General features: G+C 55.9%; 1 protein-coding gene across 1 annotated transcript in view; it reads right to left on the minus strand.

Annotated features, from left to right (window-relative positions):
- Positions 1-1691: 1691 nt before the first annotated feature.
- Positions 1692-12861, minus strand: part of TEAD4 (TEA domain transcription factor 4) — a 74607-nt gene continuing 63437 nt past the window's right edge. The window contains exons 11-13 of the mRNA XM_062195205.1: positions 5561-5701; positions 2997-3149; positions 1692-2927 (exon numbers count right to left, since the gene is read on the minus strand). Of these exons, the coding sequence (XP_062051189.1) occupies positions 2814-2927; positions 2997-3149; positions 5561-5701 (408 nt within the window). The 3' untranslated portion in view covers positions 1692-2813. The remainder of the gene's footprint in view (positions 2928-2996; positions 3150-5560; positions 5702-12861) is intronic.

Below are 12861 nucleotides of genomic sequence, written 5' to 3' on the forward strand. Positions count from 1 at the left end.
ACCCTCCACCTAACCCTAGCGCCTGCCCACTTCCTGCCCGGCACTTGCCACAACCTGCAAGTGTCTCATTCGCTGGCACACTCCCCCAAGGCCCAGTCTGTCCTGCTGGCGAACATACTCCCAGCTCTAACTCAAAGCAGAAGTTGGACAAAATATTGACTAAGTGAACGAGCAGACGTGTTCACCAGCCGGGAAAGTGAGCAGACCTCTCTGCACATCTCTAAAACAGGGCTGGCGGGGGACCTGTGTGTTGAGGCCCCTGGAACGCGGCTGACACACAGCTGGGCATGCCTAACCATTCTGCACTCCTCATTGGCTCTGGAAGAACACGTCACAGATAGCCCAGCCCACAGGAGAGGTGGGGGAGTTCACTCCCGCCCAGGGATCCTGCAGGGAGGAGGTGCCAGAGGCAGAGGGTCACGACAGGAGGGAGGGGCTGGGGCTCAGCTCCCAAGGCCCCAAGGCTCAGGTCCACACTGTCCTACTGTGGCTGACCTCTTGCGGGGTCAGGCTGCTGAGGTGGGCTCTTCATTCACAGCCAACACCTGTGCTGCCCTCCGCCCACGCAGAGAACCAAAGGGACATCTGCTCACTGGGTGCACCTGTCCCTGGCCAACAGGCTCCCTGGAGATCAGGGTGCTGACTGCTGCTGCCAGTCAAGGGTGAGGGGGTGGGTGCTGTGGGTTTCCCTACTCCAAACAGCCCACAGGAATAGGCGTGCACATCTCATTAGAGATGTGCAGAGAGGCCAGGGAGGGGTGGGGATCCTTACGCAAACACCAGCCCACCTGTGGACGTGAGAGAACTTGTTGCTTGCCCAGACACTCAGCCCAGGCTCCCTGGGGCCCATGGCCCATCTTTAAAAAATACTTTTATTTATTAATTTTTTATTATTTATTTAAAAGGCAGATAGGCAAGGAAGATCTCCCATCCACTGGTTCATTTTGCAAAAACCCTGAACAGCAGGGCTGGGCCTGGCCAAAGCCAGGAGGCTGGAACTCCATCTGGGTCTCCCATGTAGGTGTCAGGGATCCGGGTACTTGAGCCATCCTCCGCTGCTTTTACCATGAGCAGGGAGCTGGGCGGGGAGTGGAGCAGCTGCCTCCCAGGGTGCACGTTAGCAAGGAGCTGGATCGGGAGCAGAGCTTGGACTGGCCCCAGGCACCCTGACACAGGATGTGAGCATTCCATGCCCCCCTCAGCCTGTTTGGACAGAAGCTGGGCCTCCATCTACCGTGCACTGGTGCTGTCTGCCACGGGGCTGAACGGCAGTGCTGGGCTGTGAGGCTTCTTTCCCCATCCGGGAGGCCGACGGCCTGCCTTCCTCCCGCCTCCATGCCCCCACCTCTCCCATCTCTGCACACGAGCTGCTTCGAGGATCGGCTCACCCTACTCAATGGTTTTCCACTCTGACTCCTTAGTTAGACTGCAAGCTCCCACTAGCCAGAACAAGGCACATGTTATGCATCGAACACGAATATGTGCTCGGTGTTTTGCTAGGCACTGAACACACACGAGGTAGGTTATTGTGATGATGCCCATTTTACAGATGGGGAAACTGAGGCAGAAAGAAAGTAAGTTAGCTTGTCCCAAGATCACACACAGGTTTAGTCAGTGGCTGTTCTGATCTCAAGAGCCCTTACTCCTAATCACCACTCAGGAATACCTCCCCAGTGCTGTCTTATTTAAAAAAAAAAAAAAAAACAAAAAACTCTAATTTTCATATTCCCGTTGAACATCCGGAGCGCCAGACACCCTTGTAGGTCTGTTGTTTCAAACCTCTGCCCTTGACCCAGCAGAGGATACCAGCGTCAGCAGGTGGCAGCAGCGAGCTGAGGGCGGGGAGGGTGCCCATCAGACCAGCTCTCAGCCTGTGTGCACCGGGCAGGTCTCAGCCTCTCTCTCCCCTCCTTCCACTTTACAGGGAAGAAAAGGCACCAAGGCTAGCAGGAGCCCCCAGGCCATGGCGGCCTAACCTAAGGCCCCACCGGCTCTCCCAGCAGCAGCCAACCAAGTGAGGCCCAGGCGGGGTGCACTCCCTGCTCCTCATGCCCAGGCAGCAGAGAAACTGCCCGGTGTGCAGGCGCCAGATGGCCTAGGGCCGGCTCCAAGCAGGGCCCCAGGTGCACCACCCTGTGGGCCGACCTCCTGATCCTCTCTGCCTTCAGATTGCCTGGGCTGCCTCTGCAGAGCCTGCTGGGGCTCCTGGGGATCTGGAACCATGACCCCCAGCTGTGGCCATGGAGACGGCGATGGTGGAGACGGACGAGAACTCCTGGGAGAGCTCTGAGCTTGTCCCCTTCCAACACCTGTCACCTCCACACCTAAAACCCTAGGCCTGGTGGTGTGGGCTGGCCAGAGGGGAGCAGCAGGGTGGCCAGGTAGCACAAATGCAGTCACGCACACGAGGCCATGGGCGCCAGGGTCCACGCATGGATCTATCCTCAGGCCTCCCGGTGCGGCCGGCACCACAGCGCAGGGGCCATCCCAGCGGAGCTTCGGCGTTGGGCCAGGTTCCTGGCTGAGTCCGCCTGGAGCGCTGGCTTCAGACCTGCCCAGGGCCAGGGCGTCTCTGGGCACCACTTCCGGTCTGCCCACAGGCGGCCCTCAGCCCCTCCCGAGGCTCACACAGCCAGACCAGGTCCTCCGAAAATACACAACACCGTGGGTTTATTGGGGGTTGGGCACTGCAGGCTCAGGCACAGTCTGTTGCTGGGTAGGAAGAAGAGTCACGGCCACACGGCATGGCTCCCCCGTGGCACCTCCGGAGGCTGCCCCTGCAGGCCCCCTCCCCGCTCCCTGCTCCCCGCGTCTCACTCCTTCACCAGCCGGTAGATGTGGTGCTGAGCCCCGTGCTCACTGGCCGACACCTCGAAGACGTAGGCGATACACAGCAAGGTCTCCTGTGTGTCCCTGTTGGTGACCACCTGCAGGTGAGACAGAGGTGAGGCACGCCATCGCGGACGACCCCGCCGGGCCCCGTGGCACCCACGCACCTGCAGGATGGTGAAGTTCTCCAGCACGCTGTTCATCATGTGTTTCTCGGGCAGGTGCTTCAGCTTGTGGATGAAGTTGATCATGTACTCGCAGAGCGGCGAGCGGTGGATGCGGTACGAGTAGTGGCCGTTCTCATAGCGAGCATACTCTGTCTGCAGGGGCCAGGGCGACAGCAGGGCCTCAGGACCCCTTCCCCTCCCACCCAGCTCTGCTGGCAAGCTCCACAACCTGGTCACTGCTGAGTGGGAAGAAAGGGCAGGAGGCCTGGAGGCCCTCGAGCGCACAGCCGCCTCCTCAGGTTGGCGTGCGCTAACCCAGGCTCCTCTCCTCTGCAGTGACAGGCAGACACCTGGGCCTGGAGGAGGCCTGAGAGGGACCCGGACTGGCAGCGGTAGACCGGATGGGACAGACGCCTTGCAGTCCTGGCTGCACGCTAGGGTAACACGTGGGATTCTCGTGGCCTCTGGTGGGAATCACACAAAGCCACACACACACACGTGCACTGGTGACATCTGAGCCTGACTGGAGGACCGTATGACTGTCAACTTCCTGGCTGCCAATATTAGACTCCAGTGACAGGAGCTGGGTCAAGAGGACGCACAAGGATCTCAAAGATTTGGGGGCCGGCATTGTGGTATAGCAGGCTGCTGTCTGCAACAAGGGCATCCCATGTGGGTGCCAGGTAGAGTCCTAGCAGTTCCTCTTCTGATCCAGCTCCCTGCTAATGCTTCTGGGAAAGCAATGGAAGATGGTCCAACTGCTTGGGCCACTGCACCTACATGGGAGACCTGGATGAAGCTTCTGGCTTTGGATCAGCCCAGCCCCGGCTGATGTAGCCATTTGGGGAGTGAACCAGCAGATCGAAGAACTCTCTAGCCTACCCTCTCTCTCTGTAACTCTGCTTTTCAAATAAAGAAAAGAAATCTTAAATAAAAATGTAAAAGTTTAAGGGAACTTCAAAACATGTGTGAAAAAAATGAATTAATAGTTTATGTTGTGGGGTCAGCATTGTGGTGTAGCAGGTTAAGCTGCTGGCTACAGTGCTGACACCAGCATCCTATACTGGCACTGGTGCATGTCCTGGCTACTCCTGACTCCGTGTCCTGCTAATGGCTTGGGGAAAGCAAAGGAAGATGGACCAAGTATTTGGGCTCCTGGCTTCGGCCTGGCCCAGCACCAGCTGTTGCAGCCATCTGGGGAGTGAACCAGTGAATGGAAGATCAATCTCTCTCTGCCTCTCTGTAACTCTTTCAAAATAAGTAAGAAAATTATTATTTTAATGTTCATATTGTAATATATACATAGGTTTTTCAAAATATGCAATTTCCATGAATTTTTTGAAGTGTTCTTCTAAGTTGAGGTTTTTTAAAATTGCTATTGTCGGGGCCGGCGCTGTGGCATAGCAGGTAAAGCTGCCACCTGCAGTGCCGGCATATCATATGGGCACTGGCTTGAATCCCCGCTGCTCCACTTCCGATCCAGCTCTCTGCTATGGTGTGGGAAAGCAGTAGAAGATGGCCTAAGTCTTTGGGCCCCTGCACCCACATGGGAGACCTGGAGGAAACTCCTGGCTCCTGACTTCGGATTGGCCCAGTTCCAGGTGTTGCGGTCAACTGGGGAGTGAACCAACAGATGGAAGACCTCTCTCTCTCTCTCTCTCTTTCAAATAAATAAAATCTTAAAAAAATTGCTATCATCAGCTTCTACCGACAATATGGAGAAGCCGTATAGAATGGAGGTAAGTGGGGTTTGGGCACTGGTGGGGAGACTAAGGCATGGCCAGGGTCAGGTCCTTGAGGAAAGGGGGTATTTCTTTCTAGAACCCATCCCAGAACTAGGCTCGCATCTGGTTGTGTCTGACGGAGGGCAGGTTAACAGTAACTGACAGTCTATACCAGCAAGAAAGCTTCCCTCCACTCAGCGGAGAAGCAGGGGCCAAGGTGAAGAGCGGCATGAAACAGGGACAAGGTAGGGTGCGCAGGGTCCCAGGTGACACAGGAGGCCTGTGCCAGCAAGTGTCAGCAAGGATGACCTGCCCCTAGCTTAGAGCTAGAAGGAGGATTTAATCCCGCCTCTCCCCACCCCAGCCCCCAATGTAAACCAGGAAGCAAGGGCTGGGATTCAAACCCAGGGCCACCTGAGCTCACACATTTACCACTCCCCTGCACTGCCCGAGGTCAGGGGACGGGGGAGAGAGGGAACCATTGGCCTGAATCTCCCATCACTTTACTGGAACAGTGGCAACTCATAGATCTGGGATGTGAACGGTTCCCAGCATCCACGGGGTAAAAAGTGAGCCGGGAAAAGATGCCCTGGAGACCCCCTCCACGCCTGACTCTCCCCGGCTAGCAGTGACAGTGGGGAAGGCCTCTCTTCTTTCGGGGTGTACAACCCCAGTGCAACAAGGAACCTGTGAGATGCTCCTGAACCCACAGAGGGATGCCACAGCGGGGTCACCTGGGGTGGGGCCATTCCAAGGAGGGCTCCAGCCAAGGTGGCCGCAGGGGCCTGCTGCACTGCCCACCCCCGCCCCTCCCCCCAGGCTGGGCGGGCGGTCTCCTACCTCAACCTTCTCCACCACCTGCTTGCCGAAGGAGCAGACCTTGGTGGAGCAGGTAATGATCATGTTCTCGGGACTCTCGTATTGGCTGGAGACTCCATAGAAGGAGCTGCCTTCATCCTCGATGTTGGTGTTGAGGTCTGCCTGGAAGACGACACGGGGAAGCCAAGGAAGAGGTCAGACAGGACAGCAGGGACCCTGGCAAGAGGGACTGGGGTCTGGGAGACCTCTGGGTGCAAGTTCTTGGGCTGTGAAGAAATCAGGAGTGCTTTGAAAGGACCTAGAAAACCAGTAGGGGCCAGCTCTGTGGCATACTGGGTAAAGCAGCTGCCTGCAGTGCCGGCATCCCACATAGGCGCTGGTTCTAGTTCCGGCTGCTTCACTTCCAATCCAGCTCTCTGCTATGGCCTGGGAAAGCAGTGGAAGATGGCCCAAGTCCTTGGGCTCCTGCACCCACATGGGAGACCCAGAAGAAGCTCCTGGTTCCTGGTTTCAGATTGGTGCAGCTCTAGCCATTGCGGCCATCTGGGGAGTGAATCAGTGAATTGAAGACCTCTCTTTCTCTCTCTGCAACTCTGCCTTTCAAGTAAATAAATAAGTAGATCTTAAAAAAAAAAAAAAAAAAAAGCAAAGCAGTAGGCATTAGAAAGTATCTTCCCTAAATCAACAACAGGAGTCACTGTGCACTTACTCCCCATGGAGGATCTCTGTCCTTAATGTGTTGTACTATGAGAATAAACGGTAAAACTAGTCTTCAAACACTACTTTAAACTTTGTGTGTGTTAGGTGCAAACTGTTGAAATCTTTACTTAATATAGAGATGCTCTTCTGTATATAAAGTCAATTAAAAACAAATCTTAATGAAGAATGGGATGGGAGAGGGAGTAGAAGGTGGGACGGGAATGGGGGTGGGAGGGCAGGTATGAGGGGAAGAACAGCTATATTCCAAAAGCTGTACCTATGAAATTTATATTTATTAAATAAAAACTTTCTAAAAATTAAAAAAAAAGAGAAAGCATCCTCTCTTCCCCACATGGAGGCCTGGCATAAAACCATATGGATGGGCCGGCACTGCAGCTCACTTGGCTAATCCTCTGCCTGCAGTGCCAGCACCCCGGGTTCTAGTCCCGGTTGAGGCGCTGGATTCTGTTCCGGTTGCTCCTCTTCCAGTCCAGCTCTCTGCTGTGGCCCAGGAAGGCAGTGGAGGATGGCCCAAGTGCTTGGGCCCTTGCACCCACATGGGAGACCAGAAGGAGGCACCTGGCTCCTGGCTTTGGATCAGCGCAGTGCGTGGCAGCCATTTGGGGAGTGAACCAATGGAAAAAGGAAGATCTTTCTCTCTGTCTCTCTCTCTCTCACTGTCTAACTCTACCTGTCAAAAAAAACAAACAACATGTGGAGGCTTGGTAGTGTTGCCTAAACCACACAAAAAGGGAACCCTGCTGGGCTGGCGCTCTGGTGTAGCGGGTAAAGCTGCTGCCTGCAGTGCCAGCATCCCATATGGGTGCCGGTTCAAGTCCCAGCTGCTCCACTTCCAATCCAGCTCTCTGCTATGGCCTGGGAAAGCAGTAGAAGATGGCCCAAGTCCTTGGGCCCCTGCACCCGCATGACAGACCCGGAAGAAGCTCGTGGCTCCTGGCTTTGGATCGGCGCAGCTCCAGCCATTGCGGTCATCTGGAGAATGAACTAGCAGATGGAAGACCTCTCTCTCTCTCTGCCTCTCCTTCACTCTATGTGTAACTCTTGATTTTCAAATAAAATAAATCTAAAAAAAAAAAAAAAAGAGAGAGAATCCTGCTGCCTGCTCAGACACCAACCCACCAGCAGGTGGGATACTCTGTCTTTAGGATTTCATGTTTTACATTCCATGAGTCTCTTGTTAAACTGGGAGTATTTAAGTCTAGGTCAGTCATTTCTATTTTAGTATGAATGAGTTTCAGAATCACTTTTGGTGGTAAAGAAAAAAGCCAGAACAGGGGACTGGCACTCTCCAGAAGTTAAGGACATGGAGAAGCGGTATTCTCTGGTCAGCCGGTCACAGACCCTGCCAATGCTCCGTCAGAAATGGCTCTGGGCTGCCTCTCACCATTCTCTATGGCAGTACCAACTCTAGCCACCCTTGATCTCTTAAAAAAAAAAAAAAAGATTTATTTATTTATTCAAAAGGCAGAACGAACAAGCAAGTGATAGAGAGCTTCCACCTGCTGGTTTGCTCCCCAAGTGGCCACAGCAGTCAGGACTGGGTCAGACAGAATCAGGAGCCAGGAACTCTATCTGGGTCCCTCCTATGTGGGCAGCAGGGACCCTAGACTTGGGCCATCATCCGCTGCTTTCCCAGCACATTAGCTAGAAGGCCGTTTGGAAGTGGAGCACCTGGGACTCAAGCTAACAGTCGTAACCCAAGCAGCTGTTAACCTGCTGTGCAGCAATGCTGGCACCTTGGGAATATTTTTTACAGTAATTTATTTGAGAGAAACACAGAGAGCCCCCATCCACTGGTTCACTCTCCAAATGCCTGTGAGGGAGGGCTGAGAACTGAATCCAAGTCTCTCAGGTAGGCAGCAGGGACCCAAGTACTTGAGCCATCACCACTGCCTCCCAGAGTCCACACGGGCAAGACATCTAAGTCAGCGGCTGGAGATGGAAATCAAAACCAGGCACTCCAGTGTGGGGTGCGGGTGTGGTAACTGCCAGGCTAGCCCGCTCTCACCCTGATCTTTTATTTCTGTCTCAGCCCCTAGATCGATAGCTCCCACTGCAGCTTTCACGCTAACTGCCGACCAGCCACATACTCCAAGTCCGCGGCTCCAACCCCGACGTCTGTCTCAACCCAGCAGAGGGAAGATGAGCCAGCCTGGTGCCCTGGGAACTCGGAGGCGGAGGTTGTATTCCTGAAGCCCCAGGTCACTTAGGGATCCCCAGAAGTCAGGCCCCACATGGAATCATCCCTTCTGAGCCAGGAAAACGCCCCGGCCTGTTACAAAAAGGCTTATTCTTAGGAGAAGGAGGCCTCTCCCCAGCACAGACAAGTGCAGCCCACACCCAGGATCTCCAGCCCCTGAGACTGGTTCTGACACCACACTTGTGCTCAGAGATACTGCGATCCCAGAACTCCAGGACAGACAGGCACCGGGCAGTTCTAGTACTGGGCACAAGGGGGCGCTCAGCTTCTTTCTCTGTAGGAAAGCTTTCCAAGAGCCGGACCTGTGTTTACTACTGTGGATGACTAGACATACCGGGTTTGTCACTACAGCAAGTTACGCCACAGAATGGCTTATGGCGCGGTGAGCTCTGCTCTGGCTTTGAGGTGGCCGCCAGGGAGACAGAAGGAAAAGAATGACAGCTGCATTCACAGCATCGCTCAGCCTCTGATATATGCAGCGTTGTGTATGAAACACCCTCTGCTCCCCCCTCCTCCGCGCAGGCCCCAGGGCCCCGACTCTAACCCCACTTGTGACAGGGCGCCCCTGGGGCCCGGCTGAGTGGGTCAGAACCAACCGTAGCTGCGACTGGCCCCAGGCCTTACAGACCCTTCAGAAAGTCTGCGGGGGCTGGGCATTTGGCTTGGTGGCCAAGATGCTGGTTAGGATGCTCATGTCCCTGGGTCCGACTCCCACATCCTGATGCCAGCTTCCTCCTAACTCTGGGAGGCAGAGCAGATGGCTCAGCTACGTGGGTCCCGGCCATCCGTGTGGGAGACCTGGACTGCGTCCCCAGTGCCACGCTTTGGCCTGGCTCAGCCCTAGTTGTTGCTGGGTAGAACCCGCAGATGGGAATTCTCTAATGAATTTTAAAATTTCTCTAAAGAAATTTTTAAAAGATTTATTTATTTACAAGGCCGAGTGTGACAGGGAGAGATCTTCCATCTGCTTGACCACTCTCCAAATGGCCGCAACTGCTAGGGCTGGGCCAGGCTGCAGCCAGGAGCCTGGAACACGGTCGTGGTCTCAGGTGGGTGGCAGGAGCCCAAGCACTGGGCCCATCCTTCACTGCCTTCCCAGACGTATGAGCAGGGAGCTGGATGGGAGGCAGAGCAGCCGGGACTTGAACTGGCACTCCGATACAGGAAGCCGGTGTCACAAGCATGGCAGCTTGTGGCACCAAGTCACAACACCATCCCTTAATAAATTTTTAAAAAATTTAAAGTTTCTGGAGTGGCCAGCGTTGTGGTATAATGGGTTATGGCAGCACCTGCAACATCTACATCCCATATGGGCACGGATTCGAGTTCTAACTACTTCCAATCCAGCTCCCTGCTAATGACCTGGGAAAAGCAGCAGAAGAAGATGCCCCAAGTGCATGGGTCCCTGCACCCATGTGAGACCGGGAAGAAGCACCTGGCTCCTGGCTTCGGATCGGTGCAGCTCCAGCTGTTGTGGCCATCTGGGGAGTGAACCAGTGGATGGAAGTCCTCTCTCTCTGTCTCTACCTCTCCCTGTAACTCTGTCTTTCAAATAAATAAAATAAATCTTTTTTTAAAAAAAAAGACAAATACTACTGAAAAAAAGAATAAAAACAAGAATTAAGCTCTCGGCACTGCCACATACTGGGACCACGTAACATTCAATAAATGCTACATGAGGCTTTTCAACCTCTTGCCTCTGGGTGGCGCCAGGTGAGCGGAGCAAGCACCCTTGGTCACAACAGAGGAACCTACTCACCCAGGCAGTCTTCACATCTCAGCTCCGCCCCCAGCTCCAATAACACTCAGGGACTTCGTCATCACCTCCCAGTCACTGGGCCCTTCCAGTCACTGAGTCTCTGTTTATCCAACCCCAGCCCAGCCCTGCTAGGGGCAGTGGGGGCCCAAAGAGGTTGAGGCTGACACTGTTTCTGCTCTCAAGGAATTTATAAATGGGAGCGCAAGTACCAAGGAGCTGGTGGCCCAGTGGGGAAGCGGGGGAGGGGGAGGCAGGAAATGGGGAATGAGAGAGGGAGAGGGAGGAGAGAGGGTCAAAGCGGGCCCCAGAACCTACCCCAGGCAGTGCTCCATCTATCTAGGCGTGGCTGGCCTGACACCCACCCAGAGCACCTCACCCTGGGGCTGGACCCTACTTACAACCCCATCACGTCTCTGGTGCCACCCTTCAGGCCTCTCCTGTCCACCCTGTGTCCCCCGCCCCCTCCAAGCACCTCCTCCAAACAGGCTTAGCTCTGACTTTCCCAGCCCAGGGAAAGAGGAAGCCCATGCCCCCCACTGCCTGCCCTCTGAATGCCCCTTGCTCCCCCCTCCACCCTATTCATAGCTGTGCATGCGGGTGGGCAGCTCACAGGCTGTGCCTAGAACAGGTGTGGGGGATCTGGTGACTGACAGCTGAGCCGAGACAGCCGCAGCCCGGCTGTGGGGACCCGGAGGGGCTCAGATTCATTGTCATGTGCTGGTATGTGCCTGGGAGAAATGTCAGGGCCCAAAAGGGAATAGCAGGCCGGGATGGGAGGAGGGCCTGGGCACGACCCCGCCCGGCGGCTCAGCTCAGGCTCTGCTCGGCGTGGTCAGCACGCAGGCTGGGGCTGGTGTCCGACGGTTCCCTTCCCACGGGGACAGAGGTGGCCTCTGCCTCGCAGGCCAAGGCACTTGTCCAGGCAGGGCCCTTCCTGCCTGGAGTCGTCATTCCCAGCGGAAAACTTGTCGCGGCAGCCCTGAGTCAACCCCCCCCCCCCCCAGCAAGAAGAGTAGGAGGGAGGCACGGAGGGTGGGCCGGTGACAACGACAACGTCACCATCGTCACCATCATCGTCCTCCTCCTCTGCCCTCGGATCAGCCCTCCAGCGCCGGGGGAGGTGGGGGGGGGGCTGGGGCTGAGAAAACAGCCAGGCAGGAAAAGCACCATTTCCTGGCCCAAACAGTTTTCCTTCCTAGTTGTGTGTGGCCAAGTTCACACCAGCTAATGGCAGGGAAAGGAGGGACCGGCCTGGGAGCAGATGCCTGCTGAGCCACCCAGTCTCACGGCTGGCACAGGTGCATATTTGATCCCGTCACATCTGTCCGCCTCAGGAGCCTCTGCTCTTCCTCCAGATGCAGGAGGATGGACGGGATGGCTGCCAACACGTCCTGGGCTCTGATCTTCACCTGTCCTCAGCCTGCCCAAATTGCCGGCTCTCAGGGCTCACGCAAGGGGCGGAGTTTCCCCTGCACTGCCAGGCCAGAGCCACGGCCCCTTGCTCGCTCGCAAGACCAAGCTGCTGACGTTTCAGACAGAAACAGAGACGCCGAGCAGGTGTTCGTGCTCGAGACCAGCTCTCAGGGGGCAGAACCGAGACCGGAGCTTGCACGTCCTGGCTGCGACAGCGCAGGCTGACTGCGGCCCGCCTCGCCCTGCCTTGCCGCACTTGCTGATGGCTGGCCATACTCCCCTGCAGATGGCCATACTCCCCTGTGGACGGTTCTCGCTCCAGGATCCTGAGATCTGCTGTGGATTCTGACCTCAAGATGCAAGCTCTGGGGAGGGCCAGGTGGGCTGTGTGCACAGGTACACGGCTGAACACAAAGTCCATTCGTGGAAGCTGGCCCCACACGCCTGTTCCTTCTCTTCCCCCTTTCCTCCTCTCTTCCAGGCTCCCCTAAGCATCAGAGGGGAGAGGACTGGAGGAGAAGACCAAGCCCCTTCCTCCTTTCCACCTGCCAACCTCATCCCAAGGTTGGACAATGCCCCCATTTTCTAGAAGGAAACGCTGGGGTCCAGGAAATGCAAGAAGCCCAGCTATGCCATCTGACTCATCTGAGCTGTTCACACACATGAGCCCACACAGAGCTTCCTCCAACAGGACCCAGGAGCCCGCAGGGCGGCACCCAGGCCCTCTGTGAGGAGGAGCGGTTCTGAGCACACGCTCTGGGCCCAGGTGCTGGCTCTGGTACTGCTCACCTTCGGCAGTGTTGTTCAATCTGCCTGTGCCTTGGCTTCCCCTCTGCAGATGCCCTGATCCAACCCCCAGCAGGCACCTTACAGGGATGACCGCAGGAAAGAGGCTCACGCAAGCCAGGTCCTTGCTTACGCCACGCCTCAGAGGGCCGGAGGCTAGGCTGGTTCTTATTTGGAAGGTGTCTAAGAGAATACAGAATTTTCCTAACAACCAAAATAAGGCAGGAGCACTGAAAAGAGCCCCAGATATGTCAGCTCCCCCTCCAGGGTGTTCTTACACAAACACTGCCTGCCTCTGCCAACTGGTCCTCCTTCTGACCAAGGTGGCTGGGCCAGAGCTAGGAACAGCTGCCAATCACCTCTCCCAGGTGCTTGTGCTGAGTGCAGGTAAAGGCTGGGCAGGTGGGGGAGGGATACTCCAAAGAGGCACGGCCTTCTCCAAAG

The sequence above is a fragment of the Lepus europaeus genome, chromosome 6 (assembly GCF_033115175.1).
Source record: "Lepus europaeus isolate LE1 chromosome 6, mLepTim1.pri, whole genome shotgun sequence".
NCBI lineage: Eukaryota > Metazoa > Chordata > Mammalia > Lagomorpha > Leporidae > Lepus > Lepus europaeus.